General features: G+C 37.0%; 1 protein-coding gene across 1 annotated transcript in view; it reads left to right on the forward strand.

Annotated features, from left to right (window-relative positions):
- LOC145297726 (protein RER1-like) overlaps nucleotides 1-12,376 on the forward strand; it is a 146,089-nt gene extending 133,713 nt beyond the window's left edge. The window contains exon 9 of the mRNA XM_080143942.1: nucleotides 10,578-12,376. Coding sequence (XP_080000068.1) covers nucleotides 10,578-10,637 — 60 coding nt within the window. The 3' untranslated portion in view covers nucleotides 10,638-12,376. The remainder of the gene's footprint in view (nucleotides 1-10,577) is intronic.
- Nucleotides 12,377-13,122: the final 746 nt, after the last annotated feature.

The raw sequence follows: 13,122 nt of genomic DNA on the forward strand, positions 1-13,122 counted from the left end.
AGATAATTGGGGGGATTTTATTGAAAGCAGACGAATGCCATACATTGTTTTATATATATGTGGATGTTATGTTCATGGGGGCAAAAAAAAATAAGACTGAAATTAAACAAAGAACAAATGAATTTACTGGAAGCCTGGAAAAATCATTAATTACAATAGAAGAATGCGAGCATGAAAAGTAATATGGTTAAACTTAAACATGGAAAAGTAAAGGGCTAGTTGTTAAAAATGGAATAGAAAAGGATAAGATATTCAAGTAAAAACTATAATAAATTTAAAAAACATATATATATTAAAATATTTCAGCATTAAGAATTGATTATATAATGTTATAGATTGAATTTAAAAAATAAATTTTCCTTAAATGCTAATGTGCAGGTGCATGTATTTAGGGATTTTAATATCCACCATAGTAGTTGGGTTCGTTTCTCGAGTTACAGATGCAACTGGTAGCAGCACGCATAGCTTCTCTGTATTGCATTCCCTAACTACCTCCCAAATCATGAAGATCAGCAAGCCTCACTTCTAGATCTATTCCTTATCATAGTATTTGAGGATTGGTTGACAAATGGCCATAGTCCAGTCAGAAATGTTGATCATGTTGTGATATTGGTTGATATTACCCTAAGTTCTCGACCTAAAGCTGAGGAGCTGTTGCTCAAAATGGCAAGATGCTTCAAAAAGATTTGGAAGTCATCAGAGAACACATCAAAGAACATCTTTTCTTTACCTACTGAACAGTCTGCCAATTAGACAACTGAATGATGCAAAGAAGGCACTGAAGCTCATGCTCCCACATGGAGGTATTATAGCAAGCTCCACTCTCCCCAATGGTTGACTTCAACTTGTGCAACAGCCATTGCGCAAAAGCAGCATGCATTCCAAGGATTCATCCGCCACAAGTCCAGTACAGCAAGCAAAAGTTTATGAAGTTAGAAATAACTGTAAAAGTGAAATTATCGCAGCTAAGAGAAGGCATACTGGAGACCAGGAAATGTATTGAGTTGAAGAAATAGAAACTCATAATTTCTGGAAAATTTATAATAGTGTGATAAATAATAGGTAATCAACAATTCCCTCATTAACTAACAACCATGGGGTCGCTTTTATAACAACAAGAAAGCTGACCTGCTTGCCTAGCGGTTTGCCTACAACTCCACCTTGGACCTCTCAAACTATTCCCTCCCAAATTTCCCTTTGTGGACAGAACTCACATTCATAGATCTTGAAATCACCTTCTCATGTCCATGATATGATATAAAGAATCTAGACACTGCGTGTGGACCTGAGCTTATCCCTGCCATATTAATTAAGAAATACTAATCTGAGCCAGCCCTTGTCCTCTCTTCATCAAATGCCTAGCCGAGTCTTTCCGCCCTAATATTAGGTTGGTGCAAAAATGTCATTTTTTGACGTTCAATTTCAAAAGATCATAACTCCTTTCATAATAAACTTTATTAATCGAAATAAGAACCATTAGAATCAACACATTTTTGCCAACGAGAAACAAGTTTATTTATCTGATTAACATAGAAATCCGGAGTTCTGGAAGCGATAAAATCATTTAAGGCCGATTCAGCATCATCTCAGCTTTTGAAGCATTTTTCACGCAAGAAGTTGTCGAGAAAAAAGTGATAATCGGTGGGTGAGAGGTTCAGTAAATATGGCGGATGAGGCAGAGTCTCGTATCCCAATTTGTTCAGCTTCTGCAGGGTCAGTTAAGCAACATGCGGATGAGCGTTGTCATGGAGGAGAATTGGTCCCTTCATATTGACCAATCTCAGGCACATACGTTGGAGCTTCTGGTGAATTTTGTCAATTTGTTGGCAGTACTTCTCCGCCGTAATTGTTTCGCCTGGATTCAAGAAGCTGTGATGGATGAGACCTGCTGCAGACCACCAAACAGTCACCATAACCTTATTTGGTGCAATTTCGACTTCAGGAAGTGTTGTGGAGCTTCTCCGGCATCCAGCCACTGTGCCGAATATCGACGGTTGTCTTTGAGGATCCACTTCTCATTACACGTCACAATCCGCCTGAGAAATGAGTCGTTTTTGTTGCGCAGAAGGAGCGTAGAAGACACTTCAAAACGATTTTTTTGATCATCATTCAATTCATGCGGCACCCATTTATCCAACTTTTTTGACTTCCCTATTTGTTTTGATTTCGTTATCAATCGCAGTCAGCTGGTTGCGACCATCTTTATTTTCGAGGCTCTCGTTGCCATTGCAAAATTTTTTGAACCATTGTTGTGACACATGCTTGTTAATGGTTACTGGGCCAAATGCATCGTTGATATCACAAGTCGTCTGGGCAGCTTTTTGGCCTAGTTTGAATTGGAACAAGAAAATTGTGTGGATTTGAATTTGGTTCATGCTGTCGAAAGCCTGCAAAGAACAATGAATGAAGAGATTAAGAATGGTAACAAATAACACGATTCGATAGAGCGAAAAACGCGCTTCAAAATGATATAAAGATTGCTTTATATATATCAATGAATTAATTAAAAAATCATATATAAAAGTAACGTGTGAGAAAACAATATTGTTTTTGCACCAACCTCATAGCTGGAAAAGTGCCTCTGTCGTATCAGTATTCAAAAATTCTGGTGAAAGAACTTACTCACTTATCATCCCATCAATCTCCTACCCCATTTTTTTTCCAAAATCTTAAAATCTTTCAGTCTTTAATCAATCAAACACTAGTCTGCCATTTTGTAAATGCTAAGCTTCTTTCTGACCAACAATCCTGTTTTATGGCAAACATTTTAACTTTCATCTCTGAATGCATATATCATGCACTGCATAAAACGGGAAGCTAGAACTGTAGCTCTTGACATTCTCAGACTTTTGGTAAGGTCTGGCATGAAGGGCTTGTCACAGAAATTATATCCTATCATATGTCTGGACAAATACACAACATAATCATATCCTAGACAAGAGAAAAATCCAGGTTATCCTTAATGGCCTTATATTTGAACAACATAATATTAATGCAGGTGTGCCCCAGGGGTTGATCTTTGGACCCTTGTGATTCTTGATCTTCATAGATGAATAAAATTGTGTCCGAGATGGATGACAGTACAGTCTATAATAGGTGGGGGAAAAAACGAATAGACATATCCACAGCAATGGTAGAACCCCTAGAAAACGACCTTCAATCGGTAGTGGAATGGGGCTGTAAGTGGATGGTAACATTTAATGCTACTAAGACTAAGCTTCTTTCTTTTAACAATTACAAAAAACCTTCTCAACCATCACTTCCCATGACAAATAACACCTTGGCTGATCACATCTTTCAAACTGATGAACCGCCCCCTTAAGTAAGACATGTTACCAAATCTCCATTACTAACGGTTACTACGACACTATCCCATTGATTACTGTACACATAATAACCCTTATCCCCGAGTGGCTTCCGGGCCTTCATAAATGGTGACCCCCCCATGTAAAATAAAAAACAAAAAAAAACTACTTGATCTAATATTCACTGGCAACATAAATTAGAACAAATACATTAAGAATTCGACCACAGCTGCTGCAAAGAAAGTAGACTCCCTCTACTGTGCGAGAAAATTACATCCAAGAGCATCCTATACGTTTACAAAGTCACATTTCGTCTATATATGGAGTATTGTTGCCACTCCTGGGCTGGAGCATCTGCCACTAGTTTTAGACAAGAAAGCGTCTCCAATTTTAGTAGGTCCCTCACTATCAGCCAAGCTCCAGCTCCTGTCCCATCGCCTCAATGTTGCATCCTTATGCCTGTTTTATAAAGACTTTAACAGAATGTACTCTGATGAACTCACAGTACTTGTGCCCTCAATATAATACTCCTGACTAACCCAACAAGCAGCAAAATCCCACCTCTTTACTGTTGAGGTCCTTAGATGTTGGAAAGCCTTCTGCTCTAATAGTTTCTTCCTTCGGACTGCTGGACTTTGGACTCCTCTCTCCGTTACTGCTTCCATGTCTGTACTAACCTGCAGAAGTTTAAATGTAATATGAACAGACATCTCGCTGCTCAACTCCCCTTAGTTCTCCGCTAGACATGATTCCAAATAGTAGTCCCTTACATCCAAGTGGCAATATGCATTGTTTGGGGTTAAAATGAATAAAAAAAAAATGTCCTTGTGGTATTGTTTCACTGTCCACCTGAAAAACTCGTCCCTTGTCCTTGAATGGCCTTTATGCCTTGATAAGTATTGACCTGGTGGTACATAAAGAAGATAATACCAATTCCAATTGGAAAATTAAAATTTATAACTATGATTAAACATCAATTTTTTTTAATGGAAATTGCTCTCGACAAGGCATGAAACCATTTGATGTAAGGAGCTAACAAAAGATGACTATTGCAAAGATATGAGATGCCTATTGACCTTAGTCTTGAAAAGACCAAAACTGTAAGTAGAAGGAAAACAGTGAGCCGGAAGAGAGTTCCACAACTTTGCAGTTCTTGGAAAGAAGCTACTGGAATAGGAAACTGTAGTACAATGAGGTATTAAAACAACGAATTGATGAAGACCACTAGACCAAAAAGTCAAATGAGCTGGAACAAATGAAGCAGAGAATAAATCAGGCAATTCTAAAAAACACAGACCATAATAGTATTTGTAGAAAAGACTGAGACTAGCAACATATTTCTGTAATCAAATTACAAATATGTTTCTGCAATTTACCATGAGCCTTCAAATTGGACAGAGATTTACCAGCTGAAAGACGACAACAATACTCCATACATGGTCTGATAGTAGATTTGTAGAGATAGGGGGGATAGCCTCAAGTGTGAGAAAGGGTTTAAAGCGATAGAGAAAACCGATTTTATGAGAAGCAGAAAGAGCAATGGATCAAATCTAATATATGAAAGGCAAAATGGGCGCGCGCGTTTGTGCTTGTCTGCTAAAGAAAAATTCCCTCATTTCGAGTGTTTGTTTGTCTTTCTCGTATAAATAAAGCAAAACTAATCAAAGCAAAGGCATCCCGCCTGGCCTTACGGGCTGGGACATTTTGAAGTCAGTTAGCTTTGATCAATGTGGGGAAAACCCTTCGTATCAGACAATTGCTATTTATTTGGACACTGCCAAAGCTCCTCCTTTTTGGGGGGGAGTTGGTTTTCCCCAACATCGTGGGGAAACAAATAATTAAAGCGGCGGGAAGCTTAACTGGCCTCCAGACATTCATTTCTGCGCCTGCGTGATTCATAACTTAATTACCAACTCATTCATTTCGCTATCCGCTATGGCGTAATGGTTAGCAAGAAAGACCTCTCTCTCTTTAGCTTTTTTTTTTTTTTTTTGGTTTTTTATTTCATCTCCAACTCTTTTTTCACCTTATTTTCCTCCTTCATGGTACAGGTTCCAGCCTTTTTTTTCAAAAAAAAAAAAAAAAACACCTACAAACACCCAGGCAATGCCGGGCACCCCCGCTAGTCTATAATATAAATCACAATCATCGATTTGTGTGTATATATGTATGTATGTTTGTATGGCTGCCAAAAACATTCGGCAGACATGACGGATCCTGACGAGATCGGTATCATTTTTAAACTTGATGTCTCGGACGACAAATATCGAAAAAATTGGCCAAAACCATTAATTCCTTCACCCTTAACTGGGCAGTTTTCTACAAGGAGGGGTCGGTTTTTGCATTGACATTTTCGTAAAGTCATCGTCTCGGTTGGATTGACTATGCTTAAGGACTTCTGGTCGTGTGATGGAGACATCAGCTAAGACGTCACATTTTTTGTTAACCTTCTTTTCCTCCTTCGCCTTACAGATTCCAGCCTGTCTGCATACTACCACCTTTTTGTAAAAATTTTTTTTTTGACTCTCTCCATCGAAACTGCCTACTGTTGTGTTGATTCCCCCCTCCCCCCACTACTACCACTTTTTTTTACACCAATTGGGGTTCCTTACTACACCACCTACACACACCCGGCCAATGCCGGGCATAGTGTGTATACATATATATATATATATATATATCTCAATTACTTATTGACATTAAATAATACCTGATGAGTTGCTTAGCAGTTAAATAAATTCAGCACATGCTTGTTTTCTTTTGTTTTTTTTTTTTAAATGATGCAATATAAATATGAATGCATCTGGGCTCCTATTCACAAGAATATAATTGTTTTTGTAAACAATAAATATGGACGGGTCTAGGAGCCTGAGAGAAACACCCAAAGACGTGCCAAAAGTCTAAGCTTATGCCTGTTAATAATTGTGTAGAAAGAAGAATATAAACACATGACATGACGAAAGAAGGCATATTGCAACTTGGACATAAGGGGCTACTATTTTGGGAAAGTGTTTAGAAAAGACGAGCGATATATATATATAATTAAATAATAATTATTTATTTATACTTACAGACACTAGCGTTTCGTGCTTACGCAATCATCAGTTTAGGAGGTGATTTTTCTTGCTGGTTGGGAAATTTGAACCCAACTACAAAGCCACGTTTTACTCCATATGCTAAGCTTTTACCGCCAGGCCACCAAACAATTGTCATAGGAATGAAGGAAAATAAGAATTACTAAACGCACAATTTGGGCACAGATATTGGAAAATCCAGAGTGTTTGAACAAGCAGAAGCCGTGAACGTTGCATAAATGCTGGTTGACTGCTTCATATAGTTTATATTTCCCAGACAGTGCCCATCCTTCAGTATTCTTAAAAGGGCTTGATCATTATAATTAAATAATAATTAATTCCACATTTACAAAAGAGAAAAAAAGGAAAAGATTCAATCTGGAAAAAAAAAAAAAAAAAAAAATTCCTCACGTCAAGAAGAAACTACAAAATTGTGAACTTGATTAAAGTAAACCTGAAAAGAAGGTATTAACTCAATATGAAGCAGGTTAAAAGGAAGTGGGGATCTACCCTATTTCGAGAGTAGATGGACTCTTCCAGAGATTAGGAAGAGAGTTACAACTAAATGTTGAGGCAATCATAGCCACAGTATCGGACGCAGACTTTCTATACATACTATTTTTGTGTTATATTTCGGAATTTTTGAGATGAGGATTGGTTATTCGTATTATTTTGATTTTTCGGACTACTGTTCTCATCTTGAGTGTCATTTTCACAATGTTTCGGCCGATGTAATCTCTGACGTTCTTCAGGTGTATCTTGTTGAACTTTGGAATGTTCCTGTTGAACTCAGGAATTTGGACAGAATTACAAACGGAACTCTTTATTTACTTCACAGGAGTAGCATGCTCTTGTTCCGTCAGCCGTGATTGGATAGAGGTCCTAAGTAATTCACAATCGTATTTTTCTGTCGTCCACACTGAGGATTGAACTTTCAGGTGAATATCACTTTCACAATTGATTTTTTCAAGTACTCTAACCACTCCGCAAGGACAAGTGCTCATCTGAGGTCCAATCTCTGGTCCCCCCTCGCCAATCTTTCTCAAAAAACACCCGTCTAGCTGAAACCACTGTCAATAATTTTCCCCACTCTTTATCTGTGCCTAAATCAAAATGTAGATTCCATGAACAAAGCTTCTTCCTGCACACCTGTGGAACTCTCTGCCACTTGCCTGTTTCCCTCCTGACTTCAACTTGGATGTCTTCAAGTCCAACATAAACAAATTCCTGATGAACCGCCCCCTTAAATAATGACACTTTATCAAATCTCCGATACTAACTATTACTACGATACTATCCCATTGATTACTGTACACACAATAACCCTTATCCTCGAGTGGCTTCTGGGCCTTGATAAGTGGTGCCTTCCATGTAAAAAAAAAAAAAAAAAAAACATGTGGGTGGTACGTTGGGGGACTTGGCACTAAATTTTGTCCAGTGCCATAAGGATCACATATGTCCGAACTGATGATGATGATTGTTCATCACTTGTGAAGATGACCGTGATCATGAAATTGTTCAGTCGGTTCGGAGATGACTTGTCAGTCCGATTCAAGCTCTGAAGTATCTCTCGACACCTGTGAGATGATTCGATGCTTATGTATTTTTGGTACCACGGTATTTTTTAACAGTTTTTCAGGTTAAATTCAAGTTTCACAGTATCTTTTTTGTTTTTAATAAATTGTTAGGTGGAAGCACAGAATAGTTAGAAACACCCTCCCCTCCCCATGTTAAGAATGGCTTTCAAAATAATGTTATTTCAGCGCGGTACCAAAAATACATAAATACCAATGATTCTGTAGCAGAGGTGCTGACTGCTCTGCCTTTTCTAATAATGTTTCCTCTTTTCTTCATTGAATGTAAGTTCAACAATTGTAGCCCCTTTGTGGCTTGAGGAACGGCAGGAACATATATCTTCAATTAGTTTTTTAAAAATAATAGGTAAGTAATGTACAGGCACACACATAACTGAAACACAAGATTTGTCACATAATTGGGTGCTTGTCCAGAACTCCCCCTTATGAAAAAAAAAAAAAAAAAGAAAAGTCTGTATAATTTATGTACTCATGACGGAAAGAAAATATCATACACCAAAAATCAAGTGAACTGAGTTTCATTTTTAAATAAGAAAATAAAATTTTATGGCTAAATAAAATGCAACGATCTTGCAACTCCATCTTGAAAATAATTTGAAGGAATAAGGGAGATAACTTTAAATTGAGATTTTAGAAAACCATTCTTAACATGATGAGGGGGAGAATTGGAAAAGCTCAAATTCATTTAAAAATAATTTTCTTGTTTTGGTGTATGATATTTTTTTTTGCATCATGGGTATGTACATAATACAGATTGTTCTTTATTTATTTATTTTTTTAATGAGAAAAGAATTTCTGGACAAAGCGCCTATAATTGTACTAAAATTAAAACTATGGGGAACAGGTTATCGTGTAAGGGAGCTAACTCTGTTTTTAAAATTCAAATGAAAACCTAAAGATAAGCCCCTTATATCATTTGAGTTATTTCGAGGGAGGAAAACACAGATTTCGGATTTTTTTTTTAGATGAAAATTGATGTATTATTTAGATTCTTTTGACTACTATTATTATGTGTGTTGTTTGTATAAAGTTCTTCAACCTTCTTCAGGTGTATCTTGTTGAACTTGGAAATCATTGTGTGTCTGAATTTTTTAGATGAGAATTGATAATTTGGATCATTTGAGTTATGAAGACTTGATATCATCTTGAATATTATTAGTACAACGTTCAAGCAATGTAATTTTCTGAAGAATTTAGATTGAAAATCAATCAAGGGCTGCAGGTTTTTATATATAGTAACAGTAGGGAATACGTGTGATCAGTGAGTGCCCCCCCCCAACCCACCTGACTCGGCCCTGACCACACGATTGGGTATCCCTCTCTTCCATACTGTGCCCACATACATATTCCACACTGCTACTATGTATAAAAACTTACAACCCTACTCACACTAAGACAACAACCAAAAAAAAACAAAAACACTATAGCTTTATTTTAAAACTTTTATTAAAAAAATCAATTCAGGTAACTTGATTATGTAGTAGAGCTGACATCTATTCAATGTAGCCACTTTCAGCCTCAATCATCACCTCAATATGAGCTCAGAACTGGGAGCATGCCTTTCCCACAAGTACCGACGGGAACTTGGTGAATACTTCATGGATGGCGGCGATCAGGCTGTTGTGGGAGGTCATGTTGGTGATGATCTCAGCGTATGACCAAATGAAGTAGTCCAGTGGGTTCAAGTCGGGGGGAGAAGAGGAGGGGAGTGAGAGAAGGGCACAAAATTGTAGCATTCCCTCTGAAGTCAAGCTTGGGTCTCTTTGAACTTGTGGGCCGGCACTAAGTCCTGCTGCCACACCCAGGATCTGCCAGCAGCCACCTAATTGCACCAGGGGATCACCACACTCTTCAGCATATCCAGGTACACTTTGGTATTGATTTTCAAGCCGACTGAAGATGTGAAATGGCATGATGTGGCTTTCATTTGAAACCACACTAAAGACCATAACCGTGACCGGAAACTGTGTTCTCATCACCCTCACCATCATGTCTGTGTTATTCGTGGCAATCCAGCGATGCATTTTGAAATGCTGGCAATGGTCCTGTTGTCATAGTCTGGATCAGTAGAGAGCATGAGTTGTACAGTGGCGCATCTCCTATCTCGCTCATTGAACATTGTGTCACTTTCAGACATGTTAGAAGGCTCCTATCACTCTTGGGATTTGTATACAACTGGCCAATTAGTAGATGGTCTTCAGCAAAAAAAGAAAACTGGTTTTTATCGAAAGGAAATGGAATCATGTTGTCTTTTCTAGGGCGACAATTTTATTGTTCCACCCAGTAAATAAATAAATATATATATATATATATTTATTTATATATATATAAATACATTCCTATTATATAGCCTCAATCTTTTCAAGACTAAGGTCAATGAGTATCACCTATCTTTGCGATAATCATTTTTTGTTATTTGAAGCTCTTTTCATCAAGTGGCTTCATATCTTTTCTGGAGCTTTCCATTAAAAAAACATTTTTTTTCCAATTTTTTCTTTGCGTTATGTTTGCATTATCATTGTTTATGTCCAAAAAAAATTTTTTTTTTTTTACTATTTCTTAAAACTTTTTCTCTTTATTTTATTTAAATTTTTTGATAATAGGAGCAAAAGCACGGTACCGGGGCAAGTCCCAGTTACATAGGGCCCACAATCCACACGTGATGCTGGTGAACGGATTCAAGCAAACGGAACCAAACGTGTTAGAAGAAAAAGAATATCAAAAGAAGGAGAGAGACTAAAATCTTGTTTGACCCTCTCATCTGTTTCCGGTCCTTCCACCCTTTGTCTCTCAAACTGTTGTCACCTCTGCCCATGCATCTCCCCACAACACCCACTGCTAACTGTTGTGTCATTAAAGCTTTACTCAAAAACAATCCACTCAAAATGAACACGCACTCAAAAAGTGAAAGTGAGGTGGAATCTGACGCGTACTCTGATTGTTTTCTGGGCAAATGTTAAGGGTCGCGGCCAGAGCAGAATGCTAGAAAAATTTCCATATAGACATTGAAAATTGTTTTGTGTTGTTATTTTTATTAAATAAAAATTAAATAAGCAATCGTTTCATTATAAAATCCATTTTGTATTACACATGTAAACTTGAGAAAATCATGCTTGGAAGTGTGTCAACATTATGCTGAATAAGCAGAATCACACAACATCAGGTCAAATTCAGTTGCCATCCTATTTTCATTCCGCATATTTGCATAATGTTGACAAATTTCAAGCAAGTCGTTTTCAATTTTACATGCATAATACTAACTAGATTTTGAATAGAAATGATTCCTCAATTATTAATATATAACAAAAAACTTTTAATGCCTGTTTGATTTTATTTATTCACATGTGGACACATTTCACGCATGTTTTTTCTCAAGTTATATGCATAATGCTAAATGGATTTTAACTTGAAATGATTTCTCATTTATTAATATTTAATGAAAACAACATAAACCCGTTTTAATGCTAATACAAAATTTTTTTTATCACATTCTGTTCTGGCCGTCACCTTTAACATTTGCCTTTGTCTGTCCTAATGATCTGATCACAAACACGTTCTGATTGAACGTGACTCTTCACAAAAACATCTTAACAAATCTTGAAAATAAATTCAAATAAACAATTTGTCTCTTTTAGCAGACCACCTACGTGACTTTACTTTCCATTGACAGGCCATCTAGTTGATTCTCTTTTATGGACAAACTGCCTAGTTGATTCTCTTTTCTGACAAACAAACTGCCTAGATGACATTCTACTCTGTTGATGGACTACCTAGATGACTCTCTCCCCTATCAATGGACCACCCAAATGATTCTCTTTATCAATGAACCACCTAGATGGTTCTCTCGTCTGTTAATAGACTACCTAAATGACTTTTTCCTTCATTGATGGACCACCCAGATGATTCTCTCTGTCAACGGGCCTAGATGACTCTTTTCTTTGTAATCAAACCACCTCGATTACTATCTCCTCTGTCAGTCGACTGCCTAAACTTTCTTTTCTATAGACAGATGACTTTCTCCTCTGTTGACAGATTGCCTAAATGATCATCTCCTCTGTCAACAGACCATTTTTCTCAACTCTTCTCCATCCCTGTGAAAACTTAACCCTCTGCATCTTTTTTTTTGCATCCGATTTCTGCAACACACTTTGATCTCTTTGCTTTCCTGTTCTGTTTTTACCTTTTTTTTTTTATTATTATTTAAACTTTAAAGAATTCAATTCCTTCTCTCTTTATACAGGATTTAAAAAAAAAAAAAAAAAAAAAAAATCCTGCTGATCAGAGTTTGATTTCCTGAATCAATCAAAGCAACAACAACAAAACAAAAAGCTCAAACATTTTGGGATTTTCACTTTTGTTCTTTTGCTAATTTTATTCTGTGAAAATAAAATATTTAAAAGTTTTTTTTTTCTTTCTTTTTTTCTTTCTTTTTTTTTTTTCCTTTATTTTTACCAAGTCTGAAGATGTGTTTTTGAGATGCATATCTCAAGGACTTAAGTTGCCATCCTTAAAGCAGAAAACTTGAACCAAAATTACACCCTTTGGATGCCAGTTTTTTTTTTTATCTTGCCTTGGAGGCGTTTTTTTTTTTTTTGTTTACTTTTTGTCCCTGTTTATCAATAGGGCTATCCATCCATAGCCCTTGAGCCCCTGGAGGGGCATAGGCCATCTACAACTTTTGTAGATGTTTTTGTAGCGAGGAGTTCTTTTTACAGGGTGAGGGTGCTGGCCTCACGCCCAACATTCCCTGAAGGTACATACAGCGCCTAGCTTCCCCAAATGGTCACCCATCTGATACTGACCAGGCTCAATGTTGCTTAACTTCAGTGATCTGGCGAGAACCGGTGTGTCAACGTGATTATGCTGTACTTAATAGGGCTACGACAATAAAATATTCTTTTCATTATTTTGACTCTCGAGTATATATCAGTTAACATCTTATGTTTTTATATAGAGTGATGTGGTTCTCGGTTGATTAACTGTTTGTGTCAGATATATACTCGGGAGTCAAAACAATGATAATAATATTCTCTTGTTATAGCCCTACTTATCAAGGCTCTGAGGCTACACAAGGACAAGGGTTAATGAGTTTCAGGTGAGACAAGACTGCAGTGATTGGTGGAAATTGAGTAAAAATGAATTATTTAA

This window comes from Euprymna scolopes, chromosome 18 (assembly GCF_053919585.1).
Source record: "Euprymna scolopes isolate OS-2025 chromosome 18, ASM5391958v1, whole genome shotgun sequence".
In the NCBI taxonomy this organism is placed as follows: Eukaryota; Metazoa; Mollusca; class Cephalopoda; order Sepiida; family Sepiolidae; genus Euprymna; species Euprymna scolopes.